General features: G+C 48.9%; 1 protein-coding gene across 1 annotated transcript in view; it reads left to right on the plus strand.

Moving 5' to 3' along the window:
* The window catches only part of RTN4R (reticulon 4 receptor), a 79,085-nt gene extending 62,900 nt beyond the window's left edge, over positions 1-16,185 (plus strand). Inside the window, exon 2 of the mRNA XM_056326747.1 lies at positions 14,110-16,185. Coding sequence (XP_056182722.1) covers positions 14,110-15,539 — 1,430 coding nt within the window. The 3' untranslated portion in view covers positions 15,540-16,185. The remainder of the gene's footprint in view (positions 1-14,109) is intronic.
* Positions 16,186-18,799: the final 2,614 nt, after the last annotated feature.

Raw genomic sequence — 18,799 nt, forward strand, 5'->3', positions numbered from 1 at the left:
GTCACCCCAGATGACATCTTAGAAGGAAGATAGCAAGGCAGAGGCCAAGGGTGGTGAAGCAGAAATGGCAGTATTTAAATCCTGGGTGGAAGCAGGTTTTCATGAGGGTCTAAGTAGTAATGCAGGAACCTTTCGTACTCCATAATCAAAGCGAGATTATGCGAGTTTACTTAGTGCTACATCTCTTAAAACATTCCCTAGGGGAGGGAGGATGGACAGAGGCACCAGAAGAAAAGGACAATCTGAAATTCCTAGCTCTGCTCTGAAGTATTCATAGTTTCCCTGTGTGAGATCCCTGGGCTGATTCCCCACCCGAGGCTGGATGGGGTTTGCTGGGCTGAGATGGTTTGCTGGCCAGTTTTTGTGGCGTTTTGATTTTGGGAGAGTGCTGAAAAGGCTTGCATGTCTGGGCTGGTACAAAGCACACTTTTTTGAAATATGTTGTCTGGATGGTCCCCACTGGAACTGGCAGGGTTTGCTTTCCTTGTTCCGGCTCCTGTCAGAAGCTGCACGAGCTGTTTCCCTGGAGAAAGGAGAGTTTGCTTCCACTTTGGCAGGGAACAGAGAGCAGGGGAAAAGGAGGACTTACTTTATCCTGTCTTCAAATCCACAAGTTTTACTATTCTCTTTCCTTGGCTTGCATCAAGTGTGAGAAATCCCAAAGAAAGTAACAGTGAATATGCTGGAATGAGTTTTTTCCAGGCTGTAAGAGATGGGATATTCTGCTCATACATGTATTTCCTATCACGTGCCGTTTTGATGCCTGATGTTATTGCTCTTCACCTCAGGGGTATCCTGCAGGATTGAGCTTCCCAGGTGCATTTTTTTTGTGATTCTGATGTAATTTTGATCGGTTTCTTTCTTTTTTTTTTTCACTTCAGTTAATTCCTTTGGTGATATGATTCATTTTTCCCCTCAAATCAGTAGTTGGTCCTTGGTCTCCCTCCCAGTGCTGAAGGAGGTAAACTAAAACAAATAAAGATGGCAAATTAAATGGGAAAAAAGTACACTTAGTGTTGTGAAATATTAATAGCCACTTAGTATTAGGGGAAATTAGACCTGCTGCATTAAAAATGCTCTGCATGGAGTGACTGAACTGCAGCGTGTGAAGTCTGTGTCCCCATGGAGATCTGCAGGTCCTGGCTATAGGATGAAGATTGCCTTCAAAAAGCTTCATGGTTTGCTTCTTTTAAGTAATGTGCTTCAGGGGCTGAAGCAAAATGTGTTGCTACAACATCCCTTTCTCAAACAAGGCAGCAGTGGGACAGCAATGCCTACCTTGCCTGCTGTGGAAGAGTAAGGAAAGGTTATTGGTTTGACAGGGTGGTGGTAGAATGACACGAACACCCGATCCTGGAGAAAAAACAAGTCTCACTGAGTCAGTGCTAATGCAACCTTTTTCTTTTGTCTGAAATGATCCTGGGTGCTTAAGCAACCTGCCTGTGGAGGCTGTGAAGTAGCATCTTAGCTGGATGCCCAGCTGAGGTGAGACACCATCCGTCAGAAGCGGTTTCTGGAGAGTAACAGTAACCCAGCTTGGAGGGATGTGCAAGCCTCTTCCTAAGGAGTGCACGTGGGTGCGCTGTCAAAATTAGCTGACAAGGTTCCTGGTCTAATTCCTTATAAATATCCGAAAACCTGGGGAGCCCCAGAGGCAGGGAAGGCCAGTGCCCACCGCTGGTTTAAAGCAGCAAGTAGGAGAGCTCAGGAGGTGAGGAGAGGCTGATCAGTTTGGTCTCAGTGCTGTGGGACAAAGGATATGTTAACATCGCTGAAGATCAAAGGCATAGAGATACCATTAATTTCAACTGGTAGATTTTCCATTTCTTAAACCCAGTCCCAGTTCTTAATTGTTTCTGATATAGTTTCTAAAGATACTGCTGTCACTGTTATTTATTAATCATATTGCCATGATGCCAACAAGCCCCAGGCATGGACTGATGTCCTGGTGTATTAGATGTGGGGAAAAAAACCCAACCCAGTCTCTGCTCATGTATCCGTTTTTTTTATAATGTATTCAGGTTTATGTCAGGCACTTGATTTACTTGGTCAAAAATATACTCTCTATTGAATCAATGGACAGTTATTAAATGGATTAAGAAAACAAGCAGCTAAAAGCTCTCAGAATGAGATGGTTGTTGGAGGATCATTGCCGAACAAGATGCTTGCATGGTAGCTTTGCAAGATTCAGCTTTCACCCCGGTGTATTTCACTATTTTCATGAATGATCTGGAAAATATATATAAATTAGTTGCCCGTAAAGTTTGCAGCTGATTCAAATTTTGCCATGATAAATAATGATGAAGGCAGGTCTCTAATGCAGAGCAATTGCAATTGCTTGGTAGACTGGCAACAGCGAAACAACATGAATTTTAATACAGCTAAATGCTCGGTCATCCATCTCGGAGAGCAGAATGTAGGCCACTCTGTCAGGCTGGGAGACTGCCTGCTCGAGGGCAGCGACTCTAAAATTGATTTAAGGGCCATATTGGATAACAGGTGATTATGAACATTTAATGCCCTGTAGTGGTGAAACGGATGAACATGATCTCTGGATAAAGAGGGGAAGCCGAAGTCTGAATGAGGAGTTTTTATCCACCTTGATTAAAGAGTGGGAAGGTGCTGTAATGAGACCCAATGGCTGGAACTTGAACTGAAGGCTTTTGGCATGGGGATGTGGTGCAGATTCCCGGTGGGATCCCGCAGGGTTTGAAAACATGGGGTGGGTATCTGTTGTGAGGGATGTGGGGAGCTCAGCCAGGCTCTGGGGGCTGCTGCCACCAGTGAGGCTCCAGCCTTGGCTGCAGGCTGGGATCCTTTCCCCGCTGCGCTTCCCCAGTTCCACGCAAATGGGAAGGTGTATCATTAGCGTCCTATTGTATTCTTGTTTAGCTTGGCTTCACGGAGTCTGCACAGCTCAGAAATATGTTTATAGAGTTGTGGTGTCGTGTTTCTTATCTGGCGAGAGTGGATGAGAGAGCTGCAGAAGGGCAGGCAAGCATGTCTAATGCTGAAACGGCAAAGGAGACAAAGCCGGCACCCGATAAAGACAGCGGCGGTTGAATTTGCACACTTATTAAAAACCAGTCCCAGCTTTTATCTGGGAATGAAAGGGCTCACATAGCGGGGTTGTGTGCCGGGGAGCTGGGAGGGATGCCAGGAGAGACAGGGGAATGGAGGCGGAGGGGGGAGCACAGCTACACCAGGCTCCTGTCCCACCATGTTTGGCATGGGGATGTGGTGCAGATTCCTGGTGGGATCCCATGGGGTCCTGTCCCACCATGTGGGTGGAGGGGCCAAGTGTCCAGGGCAGCGCCGAGAAATGCCCGGTGCCTGGACCACAGAGCTTGCTGTAAGGCAGCATCGTGGCAGAGACCTGACATTTCATTGCACGGCTCTGCTACTCCACCGATCAAGGGGACAGCTCATGCGGTGGCGTTCAGAGCTCTGGACATCCAGGCTCAGAAAAAGAGCATCAGGTTGTGAGCAGGGTGGAGAAAATACGATTTTCAGTCACCCGTGTCTGCTCTCATGTTTTCATTTCTAGCTGTTCTTTGAAAAAGTGGTGTGCCTGAAATTAAAATATTCTCCCTCTCCCCACCCTACTTGTGTTGCCTGGGGCATTAGCTCCCAGGCTGTTTCTTCAGCTGCAGGGGTTGTCTGCATCCATGCAGACACCTAAACTGAGGTCATGGGAAATTTTTGGAGCAACTTTTCCTTCCAAGCTCTTTCCTAGACTGCATTTCTCCACATTATCTGCAGATGCCGGGTCTGTAAGCAAAAGCTGAGATAAGCGTCATTTTAGAGAAAAAAAAAAAAACAAAACCAAGAAAAAGGCTGCCTCGTGCAATGGGGCACATCCAGCGCTGAAGATGTGGGGGTGGGATTTGCAGCTGCCAGGTGGGGTGCAGTCGCAGATGGCTGGGGGAGAGCAGGTGTAAATGCCATCTGGAGCTTTACCTCTCCTTTCTGTGAGTCACCCGCACACACAGTGCTTTCACCAGTGCCAGGTTTGGATACGCAGGAAACTCTGCGCCTTAGTAATAATGTTTTGAAGCATTCGTGAGATGCTTTGGGCTCCACAGGAGATCTAAGTCATCTCAGGAACCCAAGTTTACTTCCTTTGGACACCTGTTTGTCCCTGATTTTTTTACAAATATGGCACAGATAATACCAAGTTCTGTAGGAGCTAGTTGTGATTCACAATGCATATTTTCTCACTTCATTCTTCACAGTATGAGGATTGAACGGTGGCAGTATCATAGATGATCCTGTTCATGCAATGTGCTGGATGCATCCCATCTGGATAAGCTGGAAATGAGGATCATGACCACTTTGTGATGCCCTCATCCGCTGTGCTGGTGACCGCTCACACCTTCTTTTGGTCTGCTTTCTTAGGCAGCCTGGGATCTGTTCGGATGTACTGGGCTGGGTGTGGATTTTGGTCATATGACACTTGGCAAAAGGCAGAGCGGCAGGGATAGCTATGATAATACCATGGCTGTTGGTGGCCGGGACTTGGAAAAGATGCAGATGTGACATTTTTCCCAGGTTGTGAGGAAGGAGCCTGCTTCCCCTTCGTCTCACTGTGCTCGGTTTGGCCGAGCTCAGCTTGGCAGTGAGCGTGCCCCTGCAGCCCTGTGTAGTGGATTAGGATCGTAACAATTGTTCAGAACAGTCGTCCAAGATGAGTTCCTGACAGGTGGATTGGGATAGTTCAACTTGGACCTGTAGGATGTCTGTCTACCCTTGTTTTGCTGGCTCTCCTGCCGCAAGCCTACAGCCTTCCTCCCCATCCTCTCCCTTTTTCCTCCCAGGGCTGCCACAGGGTTGCTCCAAATGCTTGTTCCAGGCCATGTGCTTTCACCTTCCCTTTGGGCACTGGGCATTTTCTGCCTCTCGTCTGACTTCCTCATTAGATGTTTGCCTTGGACTTCTGCCTTTGCCACAGACTGTCCCCTGCACTGAGTATCGGCATCGGAGTTTGGTTCTCCTCCAGCCATCGCTCTTGCGTTTGCTAACTGGCACGGTATCATGTCAACCTCACCTGCTCAGAGCCGGATCCCTACGGATCCCGTGTGATCTACCAAGTACAGAGGCTGATGCTGAGATTGGCCCGGGGAAGCTGTTGTGCAGCGACCTTTGCGGTGTCATACTGGTGGAAGGGACACTAGAGAGGGCCAGGAGCAAGGCAATGCCAAGACTTTGCATTATGTCTATAGGAGAGCTGGACATGGCCATGGTCATTCCAGTGTTAAGGAACCATACCTGCTCACATCCTGAAAGGGGGCACAGTTCTGCACACCGAGGGGAAGGCAGCCTGCCTCTGAGGAGGAAAAAAGGAATACTGGGAGAGTTTGGATGGGCCAGCAGCATCTGGCACCCACACTGTCCGCATGGAAAGGACCCAAGTTGAACGGTGTCAGGCCTGGGACCGAATGGTATAAACCCATGTCAGAGGCCTTTTCTTAAGGAATTCTCCATGCTTTGACTTTAAGGTCATAAACTTTTCACTTCCAGATATGCGCTAGGTAGCAGGAAACAAGATGGATCAAAAATATGCAGATTTATTGCACCTTACACAAGAGCAGCTGAAAATTCTGTCTCTGCCAATAGAATCAGCAGAGACTTAGTCCCACCAGGTGAGGTGGCAGAGCACAGAGCTGGCAAGAGCCCTCACTGAAGCATGGCCTAGGATATCCATAGGATTTCCTCATGCCTATCCATAGCAAACAGTGATAACTAGGTCAGCTTTTTAATACCTAAGAGAATAAACTCATATCAAAGATGCAAGCAAAGTTTATTCCTCTTTTTTGTGTAAACCATTTTAAGGAGCATCTTTAGGCTGTGTTGGTAGGTAGGGATTACCGAGTCCTTATTTCTGTGAAGTGCTGCTGCAGCTTGGCTGCTGGATCAGGAAGATGCCACTGCATGCAGCCAGCTCACATTTTAAGACTGGGGCGCAACTGTGAACGCTGCTAATATTTCTGCTTGAAGGAAAGTGGATATTTGGGCAGATGATTTGTTGCAGCAAGGGGTTTTCATGGTAAAATTCGTAACCACAGACTAGATGGCAGATGCAATTCAGCACTTATAAATACAAAGTAATGTACACTGGCAAACAGCCCAGACCCTTACCTAAACAAACACAATGATGGGCTCTAAATGAGCTATTGCTGCTCAGCAAAGTGATCCTTGGGACTTTGTGGAGGGCTCCCTGAAAAGCTCAGCTTGATGCTGAATGATGGCAGAGCGCAGGAGCTATAAGGGGAAGAGCAGAGTGTCTAAACCTCTGCGCAAGTCCGTGCTGCAGTTGCATCCCAAGTGTCATCCTCCCACCCCTGCAGTGACGAGGTCCTGGAAAAGATGCAGAGAAGTACATGGCAGAAATGTCTGGAGCAGAATTCATACCGTGACCTAGGGCTTGGAGAAAACCTAAGAGAGTGGAAAGAAGATTTTGTAGTCTGTTAAGGAGACAGGGAAATTCTGCCACAGGCAGGCCCTGGGCCACTGTTTGCCTGGGGCTTGGAGAAGATGCCAGGGCAATTCTCCCCTCATTTAGTGTTGCTTTTCCATCCCCATCTGCTCCCGACCGCTGTGTGAGACCAGCCCAAATGGGCCCTTGTCTGACTCCATGCAGCTCTTCTCGCATTCTTCTGTTATAACGAGGGCTTTTCTCTTTCTCATTTCCTGGCCTTGCAGGGCATTACTAGGCTATAATAATTGATATTAGTGTTATTGTTATGTAGGGACCTAATGACTCCTGTATTTAAATCCTGTGATATTTTCCCCTGTGAAGGTTTCTCTTGACCTTTTCTTTGAGACTCTTTCACACCTCTGTGGCTTGCAGCAAGCCTTTGAAATTCAGCAGGAGGAAAACCCTCTGGCTAGAGAAGAGGCTTTTTTCTTTCTTTTTTTTTTTTTTTTTTGCCCTCCTCATCAAATTCATATTCAAATTGGCTGAAATATAAACTGTTAACTATCACCTTTCCCTTTCTCTCCCTGATGTTGCTGAGGGAAATGCTGGCAAACCACCAAAAGTATAACCCTGCCCAAATGTTGTTAGGCTAAACCGATGCTGCTGCCAAAACACAGGGATGGGGAGCACCACCGGCCAGGAACTGCTTTGGCACGTGCCTGTGAAGGGATGGAGATGCCCTGGTTAAGGTTTGTGGTGCAATCCACTCACATAATGAGTCGTGTAGCTCAGCCATAAGTGGTGCTGAAAAATCAGCATTCAAACCCCTCTGGAGATTTGGGAGGATGGATTCTAAGAATTGCACATGCTATAACTCGCTTTTACCTTCTTCCCTTAAAAGTATCCCTGCAATATTAAGTGCAAAAATCACATTAAGGGAGGGAGTATGATTTAGGTGGAAAAGATGAACACCTAGAAGTTAGGAAATGGCACATCTATTGCCTCCATCCCCTGCCTGGATACATTACGGAAATGACCTTTCATTTCTGACCACATACCATATTTTTTCTGCTGAAATCCTGTCTTGTTCAGGGGAGAGGCTGGATAGACCAAAGAGCAGGACTGAGGCTGTACTGCCAAAGGGGATGAAGAGCACCACAGTCCCAAAGGTTAATGGATCTGGATGCAGTCCCAGAGCATGTGGGATCAGAGACTGTACCTGTAGAAGTTAGGGGTGGGATTCAGGTGCCTAAACATGGCCTGCTGCCGTTTTGTGTCACACCCAGCTCCAGCTGCTGGAGGAGAGCAGGTCTAGGGGAGCTGTGTCAAATCCGTCAGCACTCATGTTGGCGTCTCAGACCCTCAAGGGTATCTAAAAAGGGAATTAGCTGCCTATTTTTAGGCAGCTGGGATTCAGCACCGGAACAAGGCATAGGTGTTTTGCTTTGAGCCGGGACTCTGAGCTCCAGCAATGACCCATGGAGATGGAGCTGACCCAGCCAGCCGAGCCTGGAGAGCAATACGGCGCCCCAGAGCAGACACGGAGCCATGGTCAACTGGCTCACCCCAGTCACCTCACTGACTGTTCTGGAGAGGGGTGCCTGACACCCCAACACTCTCATGGAGCTGCAGATACACCACGGGACCTGCAGCAGCCCCCAGCTTTTCTGCTGCGGCTGGCTGCTTGCGTGGCAGTGGGCACCTGTGTGCTGAGACCTGCTCTGTTCGTACCCGCTCCCAGTCCTCGGTTTCCCAGACCAGTTGCTTCTCCCAGGTGCTTGTGTGGTGGCAGAGCATCACTCCTTCTCCCCCTGAAGGCACTCCAGCCTTCCTCTCTGCAGTGGAGGGAGGGAAGAGGCAGCAGAAGGGAGGGAAACTCCAGCCTGGGGTGAGGCTAGTCCAAACCAATTCTCCTTCCTCATTCACTTCTCAATTCGCCTTCCACTTGAAATGCATAAAAGTGCTGCCCTCTTCCTTTTGGCACACACGCTTTCACACACACAGACCCACCTTTGGCCACAGGACAAAGAAGGAGACACTGAAGCTGCTTTGCAGAGTAGCGTTCAAAGCCATGTGCTGAATTTCAAACAATACCCGTTCAGAACAGGGAATTAAGCAGCTATAGTGTTGTCATACTATAAACAAAGGTAAAATGCTGTGTGCATCAGCAAAAGGCTTTGTATTGTAAAGTACTCCCTTTATGTCCAACCAGGAGAGAATTCAAATGATTATTGACCCTCCACTGTAGGAAAGCCGCATTATAATATCTTCAAATCAATAGAGACAAGTGCAGCACGGCAGAGAAAGGCCAGGGCTCTGTAAACTGCAGAAAATTGCATTTTGCTTTGGCCTCTTAAAAAGTTTGCAAAGCATCTATTAGAGGCCCCCGGAGCCTTTTCTTTCTAATTGCCATGTTTGACAATGTGATCGCACAGGGGACTAGCGGAAAGACAGATAATGGACCCACTTTAATTGCTTCCCAGTTCCGTGAGTCATAACACTTCTGAGATGGCAAAGGGGAAGTGCAGCAGTTTGACTGAAGGAGGTTTCTGGCTTTTAAGAAAGCTCTGGAGGTACAAATGCTAAACTCAAAGCCAAAGTCTTGGAGGGACTGAAGGCTCCAGGTACTGGATTTTCTTTCATCTTTTGCTTTTGACTGGAACTATCCAGTGAAGTTTTAATCATGTTCTGGAAGGGGTAGGAATAGCTTTGTGTCTTAAGAGATGAAGGAATGGATGTCACGCCAAGACCCTTTTTCTCAGGGATGGGCGCTAAAGCTGAGTCCTGCGGGTAGAAGAGGCCGGCAGGTGGTGGAGGACTCGGCATCAGTCAGTCAGCAGTGATAGTGGGAGCGCACTGACAGCTCCCGATGGATTTATCTGGCAGGTCGAGAGGACACTGTAGTTCTCCATGGGGATCTGGGCTTGGCACGTATTCTGGGAACAGATGCACGGTGGACCTTCTGACCTCACTCCTCCCTGTGACACCAGTGAATATCTCTTGTACTTCTGGCCTAAGGGCAGGCTTTTTCCTGGAAAAGGAAGGAGCCCACAGCCAGTGTTGAACCCAGAGCTCCAGGAAAACAAACAATGGTCTTTGCCTGTGCCAGCTGGGCTGTGGAGTAGCTGGGGCCCTTCTGCCCAGGTCCTTTGGATTCTTGTTATCTGCCCTCAGCCAGGGCTTTGACCTTTCTGCTCAGGGCAGCACCCACTGGGACCCCTCAGCATCATGGATGCTTGGTGCCTCCTGAGAAGAGCAGAAGCCCACGACACTCACACTATTCCTGGCAATTTTTAAGCTGCATTGGTATGATCCTTGCCTGACCACCCTCTGAAGGTCTTCAACCTTCCCTCTGCTTTGTGCCAAGAGAAACAAGCTGCAGTGTGATGTACAGAACACTGTATATCTGGGCACTGCTGGGATGTGCCCCAGCCTCTCTGGGGATGGACTGGTTTGCCTGGGTGCTGCCTTCACCTCAGCTGGACAAACCCTGGTATGTGGTGGCTGTGAAGGAGGGGAGGATGATGGAAAGGAGGAGGCCGTCAAAAAGGGGGATGAGTAAGGGGGAGTGGAGAGGAGAAGAAGATGAAGCACCTGGTTTTGTGCCAGGGTGCCCAGCTGATGGGTGTTGTGGTGCCTGGTTCCTGTACACACCTCTGCGATACAGTCCCCAGATCAGTGCTGCAGCTCATTCCTCTGCTCCATGGCCCCAGCTCCATGCTAGAGCACAAAGCTCAGCGAGGTGATGCTCCACACCATGCTGCAATGCTCGGCTCAGCGTAAAGGGGCTTGGGTCTGTGCTTTGTGTCATGACACTGGAACCCAAAACAGGTCCAGCTGATGGGCTCCAGCCCTGGGGGCACAGGGCAGTGATACCACTGGCCTGTCTTGATCTTGCAGGGCTTGATCTAGAGTAAGAGAGAACTTGAAGATATAGGGGTATATTCCAGGCAGACAGAAACAAACTCTGCTGTGCTTCAAACCATCCTAAAACTGTGCAGCTGTGTTAATGTGGCTTGACGCCAGGTCTTAGCAACCTCTCTGTCCCAGGACCCTGCCTTGTGCTCATCCCTGTCCTAAAGTGGTCAGTTGGCACCTGGTCAGAAAAAGCAAAGTAATATTTGCCTGAAATTGGATGGATGAAACTATCCTCAAGCAAGGTTTAGATGGCTCGTGGCATTTGGTGGTTGCTGTGGGCTGGGGACACTGAGCGCAAGGCACAGTTACTGGTTGAAGACCAGTGATGGAGAAGCTCCTTAGAGGAGCGGGAGAGGGCCAAGGCATGGTCCCTGTGGTCTCTGCCACAGCATACCCCAGTCTGGCTTGGGAAGAAAGGGTCACCTTGACTTCCCAAGGCTGTCTGTGGACTGCACCCACTCCTGCACTTGCTTCAGGCCCTGCGCCGGCCAGGAGCCCTCTGACGACTGCTGGGTGCTGAGCTTTGTCATGGATCAGTCAGGACATGGTTGAGCTGCATGGCAGGAAACTAACTGGAAAAAAGCTTGGGGGGATGATTGACAGTAACTGTCTCCAGTGGAAGGAGCTAATTCGAGCAGCTTATGAACACCAGGTCCCTAATTAAAGCACACAGGCTAGCCCTGCCTGTAATTAATTTCCCTATGCTGCTCCACTGGCAGCCGGCTATCAGTGCCACTGACTCACAGCTCCCAGCAGCCTCATAGGCATTGGCAGTGGGAGAAGAAAAGCCGTGGTTCAGAGTGGAGCGGGATTTGCCCCTCCCTTCTGCTCCTGTGTGCTGGGGAGAAGCCGTCGCGTGCCTCCAGCTCCGCACACACTCAGAAGCTGCGCCAGGACCTTGCTGCCCAGCCCTGGCAGCCCTGTCCGTAGGAAAACGCTGGTGTTGCACGCTTAGGGCACAAGCAAAGTGCTCCAGAGGGTGCAGGAGCCTGGCTGTCAGGAGGGGCTGGCACGGGGCAGGGTGATACTCATACGCATGGCTCATTCTCTGCCAGCTGCTTCGTGTTTTCTCTTTCTCCTCCCGTGTATATGTATATTTATTATGCACTTGCCTCCCCTGGCTGGAGCTGGAACAGGAGCGTTGTCATTGTGATTCCTCTCACATAGGAACGGTTCTCTGCCTTCACTCCGCTGTGAGTGTGTCACATTTATAAGGCCTGTGGGATGCATCTGGGCTGTGGTTAGCTTTTCCCTGGGTAGGCTGTAGCCCCTGCGGTATTGCCAAAGCAGGGAGGAGCAGCTGGGAAGAGCCATGCAGCTGGTGGCCCTGTCTGCAGCCCGAGCGCTGTTCTGCTGGAGTGGGTGGTGTTGCATAGCGAGGTGAATCCCATTGCTCCAGTGCTACCCCGGCCCCCATCATCTGAATCAGGAAAACTGAAGAAGGAGGCTCCAGAAAGTCCTATATCTCTGGCTATGGGTTTTCATTATCAGCTGGAGAGGAATTGTGTTGGTCAGAGAGTTGCCAGGGTGGTTTTAATTTCCCAGGAGGCTTCTCTTGGTGTGACATGTCTCCAGCGGGGAGTTTCAGTTGTCTCGTGTTACTTTGCTCCATACAAGGGGACGTGATATGTCAAAACATGACAAGCCGGCCAGAATGTGTCATAATACTGCACTCAACACACTGCCTTCCAGGGATGCTCAGCAGCTAATAATATCAGGCTCAAATTATCCCTGCATGCTGAGCTGTTATTTTTTCTCCCATGTGGACTATGATGTATAGGAGCCTCCCACCTATATGGGACTGTTGGACCACCACAGATTTATTAGCTGCACACGGTGAATTCTTTTGACTAGACTAAAACTCAGTCCTGGGATCCCAGCCTGTTAATGCAGAAAAATTACTTTCCTGCCTTGGCTTCTCCGATACCTCTGTAACTGCTTCAGTAAACAGTTGGGTGAAATTTCCGTGTGATTTAATCCTTTATCACTGGGGTTTGAAGTTGCTACTTCGATGCAAAGATGATGTGATTTCATTAGCAGCGCCATCGCCTTGCAGGCTTTTCTGTGAGATGCAGCCACCGTCTCCAGGATTCAGCCCCGTGGGAGCCAGCGTGCTGCGCCGTGCACGTGTGGCTGGATGCAACCGGACTCTCCCCAGTCTCCCCAGTGTATCCCATTCTGCATCGTTGTCCTCTTCCGTCTGACTTTTTGAACTCTGCTGTATTACCGTGGGGTGTAATGAGGCATCAACATGCCTGAACAATTTTTTCAGTCTTTCAAGGAAGAAAACCCCTCCCATAACAGCGAAGAGGGAAAGGTGCTGTTGTCTCTGGGCTGGAGGTCCCCAGCGATGGGGAGGAACGTGTCTTTATGCCAGAGGTACTGTGATGAGCTGGGAAGGAGACACACGTGTCCCTTGCATGTGGTATTTCACAAACGGAGCCTCCCACTGCTGCCGTTGCTGCCCATTCATTTTAGTTTCTGTATGCGGTTTAGAGGAAGCGATCTAATTACTTGCTGCTAATTGATGGTAAAGCACTGCTGAAACTTCCTCTTTTCCCCACCTTCCCCACCATGGGTAGGCAACAGAAGGTCTCTCTGCAGGTCTCTCAGCTGGAGGTTCATGATGACCCTCCCTTCCAAGTCCCCTTTCAAGAAGGTGATGCTGGCTCCACAGCCTCTGCCCAGCCTCCGGGCCCTTTCCCAGCATCCCAGCCAGGGCTGGTGAATTTGGTGAATGCTTCCTTGTAAGTCCTGTGCAGCCCAGCTCCTGGGGAAGCAGGTGATCATCACTATGAAAAAAATATTCCTCGCAGGGGCTCTTCAACCCCGGCGGGCTGCCTGCATGCTTGGGACACGGGAAATCTACTTCTGCCTTGCAAACTCTGAGGAATCCCTGAATCAAGCATTGTACATTATCTCCTCCAACAACAGCACTGCCCTCTTTGGAAAAATGTGCTGTTTTCTCCTCTTCCTTGGTGGCTGCACAGATTCAAAGGAAAAAATGGGGCGAGAGGAAGGGAAGCAAGAATATGTGGCATAAGACTTTGACCGAGAGAAGGAAAGGATGCTCTTGGCCCCAAGACCTCTATAGGCCAGTCTGACCTCTAAGTTATTCTGGGAATCTCTTAGTTATTTCTTACAGGAAGACCAGAACAGTCCACAATTGTTCATGGAAAGTCACAAAAGTCACATTTCCATCTTACATTCTGAGCGCAATCTGGAGAGACCTGCTTGTTCAATGATCCTGAAAAGCAAGGAGCCGGTGGCACTGCTGGAATGGGACGCAGAGTTGCCTGGTACAACCTGGTGGCTGTAGGCATCAGCCACAGCTGGGCAGATGTTTTCCCACAGGCTGAACTGTGCTAAACATGCCTGTGGCAGAGACAAATGCCCCCCCAGAAGCCAGCCCCTTTGCTCAGAGGTAAGCTCTTTGGAGCAGGACTTACGTTAGACGTGCATCCAGGACCCACGATGCAAATACATGATGATCCTTCTCTTTCACCACCAAAGTCAGAGACCTCCCAAGTGTGAAAGGCTGAGGAGGTGCTCAGACTTTGTCACTATAAGCGTATATTGATTTTAGCTATTGTGTTGAGGGGTAGAGCATTTTTAATTCTGCAGTTTAATTGTTTGGTTTCCCTGGCATATGTTGTTTGTGGTTAGTGGCAACACACTTAGAAGGGTGATTTTCAGGCTCATCTATTAGTTGCAAAGAAAAGCACTCTCCCATGACCCTGGCTAATTTGCATACTATTTTTGTTATCCTTTAGGAAGCAAACTGCTGATTTTGGTGCTTTGCTTGAACATCCAGTCAGAAGTGGAGTCTTGCCCCGGGGCGTGTGTATGCTACAGTGAACCGAAGATTACAATAAGTTGTCAGCAGCAAGGACTGACAGCAATCCCCACTGAGATACCCATCCAGAGCCAGCGCATCTTCTTGCACAACAACAAGATAACCCTTGTGAGGTCCACCAGCTTCACGTCCTGCCGCAACATGACTATTCTTTGGATTCACTCCAACAACATCAGCCTCATTGAGCCTGGAGCCTTCTATGGGCTCAACAAACTGGAGGAGTTAGATCTCAGTGACAACACGAACCTGAAATCTATCAACCCGGTGACTTTCCGGGGTCTTGTTCACCTCCACACCTTACACCTGGATCGCTGTGGGCTCCTGGAGCTCTCCACAGGGCTTTTTCGAGGGTTGTTCTCCTTGCAATATCTCTACCTTCAGGATAATAATCTTCAGAACCTGCTGGATGACACCTTCATAGATCTTGCCAACCTCACCTACCTGTTTTTGCATGGGAACAAAATCAAGAGCTTGTCAGAGAACGTCTTTCGTGGGCTAATCAACCTTGACCGGCTGCTTCTGCACCAGAACAGGGTCAGCCTGGTTCACCGCCGGTCTTTTCACGACCTTGGGAAAGTGATGACCTTGTATCTGTTTAACAACAACCTGACGGTGCTCACGGGAGAAACCATGGCTCCCCTGGTGTCCCTTCAGTACCTGCGTTTGAATGGCAACCAGTGGATCTGTGACTGCCAGGCTCGGTCCCTCTGGAATTGGTTTAAGCAGTTTAAAGGATCATCTTCAGAGCTAGAGTGCCACCTTCCCCCTCGCTTGGCAGGGAGAGACCTAAAAAGGCTGCAGAGCTCCGACTTGGAAGGATGCGTTGACTCCTTCAACCAGATACGAACAAGCGTTTTTAGCACTAAGACCAGATCTGGTAAACTGCCAACTGGGGTCCCCCCTCTTGGCTCCCACGACGGCTCCCCGAAGTGCTGCCACCCAGAAACTGACAAGTCTTTTATTTATGAAGCTAAAAGCAAGGCAGGTCCTTCTTCCCACAGCAGCCGGCCATCCTCCAACAACCCTCTCAAGGATAAGGAGAACATGTCCAAAACCAAGTACGTTGAGACGGACCCTTCCAAAAATGGCAGCAACAAGCAGATAAACGATTCCCCCTTTGGGACCTTTCCCAGCATTGTAGACCCTCCATTGACCAAGTTGAAACCAGAATTTCTAGAGCCTATTGAACCTTCCACAGTCCCAACCAAAAAGAGGCAGGGCTGCTCTAAAAAGAACAAATCAAAGGCCCAGTGCCGCCTCACCCAGCAAGGAAACAGCTCCACGTTACAGCTCAGCCTAAGCCTTTTGATCCCCCCCTTGGTGTGGAGCTTACTGTTATTCTGCTAAAATTAACTCTTTTTCCTGGGTTGATGACACTTTAATACTAGACTTTTGCTGACCTCCATAAATGTTGCAAACAAAAGCAAAACTACCATCCACCCTGAGAAAGCTTTGTTACACAAAAGTTAACTGGATGCCTTTATTAAAAAACAAAAACAAAAACAAAAACAAACAAAAAAACCCCCCACAGAAACAAAAAAGACAAACACCAAGATGTACATAATTTATTTGTCCTGAAACCTGTGAATTATAACTTTGGTCTTCGGAACTGCATTGGCCCACAAAGCAGCTTTTGCTACAGCAGATGGTAAAGAAATATGGTTTATTTACAGGCAAAAAAAAAAAAAAAAAAAAAAGTGTAAGAAATGCTCCGAAAAGAATGTCTAAAATCTGTTTGTAACTTGACATCACACTGAACAATATTGCAGGTTCCCATTTGCAGAGGTAATGAATTTGATGCTGTTTTAATCCTATGTTTATGAATATTGCAGTTTTTCCGTATTCATTCCATCACACCATGTTTACGGGCAGCATTTGTTAAAGAATGCTACCTTTTCCTTCACAAGATTGCAGTATATATAGATATGCATTTTATTTTACTTGTGTACGAGTATACAAAAAAAATATAAAATAAAGATTTCTTTTTCCTAAATGATTGTCATCTGCAAGGGGTGAAGTATGCTAACCAGCTAAAAAAGCTGAAGAAGTAAAAGGAGGCTGAGTAATCCATGATCTGGAGGCAGGTTGAGCATTTAACATGGCAGGAATAAAGAAAACATTCCCGGCACGGTTATGCAATCTGTAACTGGTGCCAACAAAGGGCTTTCTTGCATGAAACATGCGCTGCTAACGCTCCTGTTTGCCTCCAAACTGTCCCACACGTTTGCCCAACATATTTCAGGATGCTGGGAACAGCAGGGAACAGCCCCTAGGAGCTGAGGGCTCCAGGTGGTAGGTGGAGGAACGTTGGGAAGCCACCCCAAGAAGCTGGGCAGGGCCATTTTTCTTCTGATATCCACAGATAACTAGACTCTGCTCTGTGATTAGAAGGTAGTTGCAGAGTTGGAGCAGCACTCAGGCTTGGATTTCTGAAATAGGGTGTATCTCCCCCAAAACTCCTGGCCTCGCAGCTCAGGCTGGCTCTGCTGGAGAGCTGGTGTCCATTCCTGGCTGTACCACCAGTGCTTCATGGAGTCACTGGGCAAATCTGGTTGCTGCTATCACAGCTGCATGACCGGCATCAACCTCTGTGGAGAAGCCAGGCATGTTTTGGTGCAAAGACATTGTCCTGCCCAAAGAATGAAGCAAGTCAGTGCCCTGTGCTGGGATTCCTAAGTGCTTTGGTAAGCTGGACAGCCATGACAATCCTGATGCCCGCATGCATGTCCAGTTTGTGTGCATACTTATCCCCACACACAGGTGAGTGACCAGTACATTACCAGCTGCTTTCTGCCAGACTTGCCAGGATTTCTCCCCTTCATGCCAGTGCTGAAGGGTCTTCCAAGGTCCTGCATGCCCAAAGCAAGCCCTGTCTTCTCCTACTCATCCAAAAGCATCACGCAAACTCTCGAGGGGTTCAAAGCTGCACCCAAAGCTGAAGTAGCAGAGAGCAGCTCAGCCTGGCTTGGCACGGGGTCAGTACCACTCCAAAGCCCGTTGCAAAGCCAGAAGGAGAATTGCTGGATGCTGTGATGGGCTGCTCTGGAAACTCCTGTTTTGGTCACGGTCTCAGGGCACGCTGCATGTCTCCCTGGTACAGTGAGCCTTGTGGTCAGAATGCTTGGACCGGTGCCCACAGCTCTACAGGCATAAGGAAACCAAACAAAGTGGCCAAAAAAAAAAAAGATGAACCTGGGGTGGGGTGGAGGGGGGGAAGGGAAAAAAAAAGAACAGCTGTGTGTTGTGGCACTTCCCCACAGCAACTAAAGGGGCCCTGAACAGAGCTGAGATCCGCGCTTGTCCATGCCCAGGTCAGTATCCCAGGGAGTTGGGCTTCAGTGCTCCCCATGGTTAACACAAAGCAGACCAGCACGTTACTGTCACTTACCCTGAATGGACCAGGAGGTGCTTATGCCAACCCAGTGACACTCTTCCTGCTTTCTAGAGCTTGACTCTGCTGTGCTTTCAGTGGCTCCTAGGACTATATATTGGCCACAAGCCCAGAAGAGTCCCTTGTGCTAATTTCCTAGATTTCCTGCTGTCCAGATGCCAATTTCTGTGTTTACAGGCATTAGAAGGCCGTTTGAATGACAAATTATTGAAGAAGGGGATGCAGTGGACAGCAGGAACACCTCTAGGAGCTTGGAAGAGGCAAAAGGTGAGCTCTGGTATTGGTGAGGGTAGGGAGGGTTTGAGGACTTCAAAGGAAGGTAGATTTGCTTCTGCTTTGTGCTTTGCTGGGGTTGGCACAAGTCTTCCCAATATTCCCAGACCTATTTTACACTCAGACGTTGCTGAATTAAATGGGATTTACGCAGCAGGGCTCATGACCTTGTTGACTGTTCCCCATCTTATGATACTTTCTCTCTCTTCCTTTCTCGCTGTGCAAGTCACAGTCAATTTTCTGCTCATGTCCTTGATGCTGGGAGTGAAATCAAATAAAAAAAGTCAACAGCAAGGAGCTGAAAAGGCTCTGGATGGATGAGGGATGCAGTCCAGACTGTCCTGGGAAGAATGGGCTCCCCATCACAGAGTGCAGAGCTGCACAACTCAGCACATAGTGTCCCCTACACATTGTCACCGTGCAGACCCTTGATAATGCAGTGCCCGCTATTGATGCAGTAAAAACACAGGTTGAGCAGTGGTGGAAGGACATGGTGTTCATGCTTGCTTCTCTGACAGCATTTGCCTCCACAGATCCACACTTATCCTTTGCTGTCAGCTCCACACTTGTCCTTGCAACAAGCTGGAGCAGTACCAAGTGAGAAATACTTTTTCCAGGTTTTCAAGTCCACCTGTAAGCACCACCAGGCTCCAGTCTAGCCAAGGAGACAATTACGCCCCTCCTTGTCATGGCAGCATGTGAAGTGTATTTATCCTCTGCTCCCTCCCTCCATCTTCCCATTCTCCTGCAGAGGGCACAGGGACAGGACTGTACCCGCACCTACGGATGGGAAAGTGGAGTCCAAAAGCATGTGTCCCCAGGTGGTCGTTTGTCCCATCCTAAATGAGGTGCCTGGCACAGGTATGGTTAACCTCACTCCAAAGGTCACCATCTCTGTCTACCACGCTGCCAAGCTGCATCACCTGACACAGACACATTTTAT

Source organism: Falco biarmicus, chromosome 1 (genome assembly GCF_023638135.1).
Source record: "Falco biarmicus isolate bFalBia1 chromosome 1, bFalBia1.pri, whole genome shotgun sequence".
Taxonomy (NCBI): Eukaryota; Metazoa; Chordata; class Aves; order Falconiformes; family Falconidae; genus Falco; species Falco biarmicus.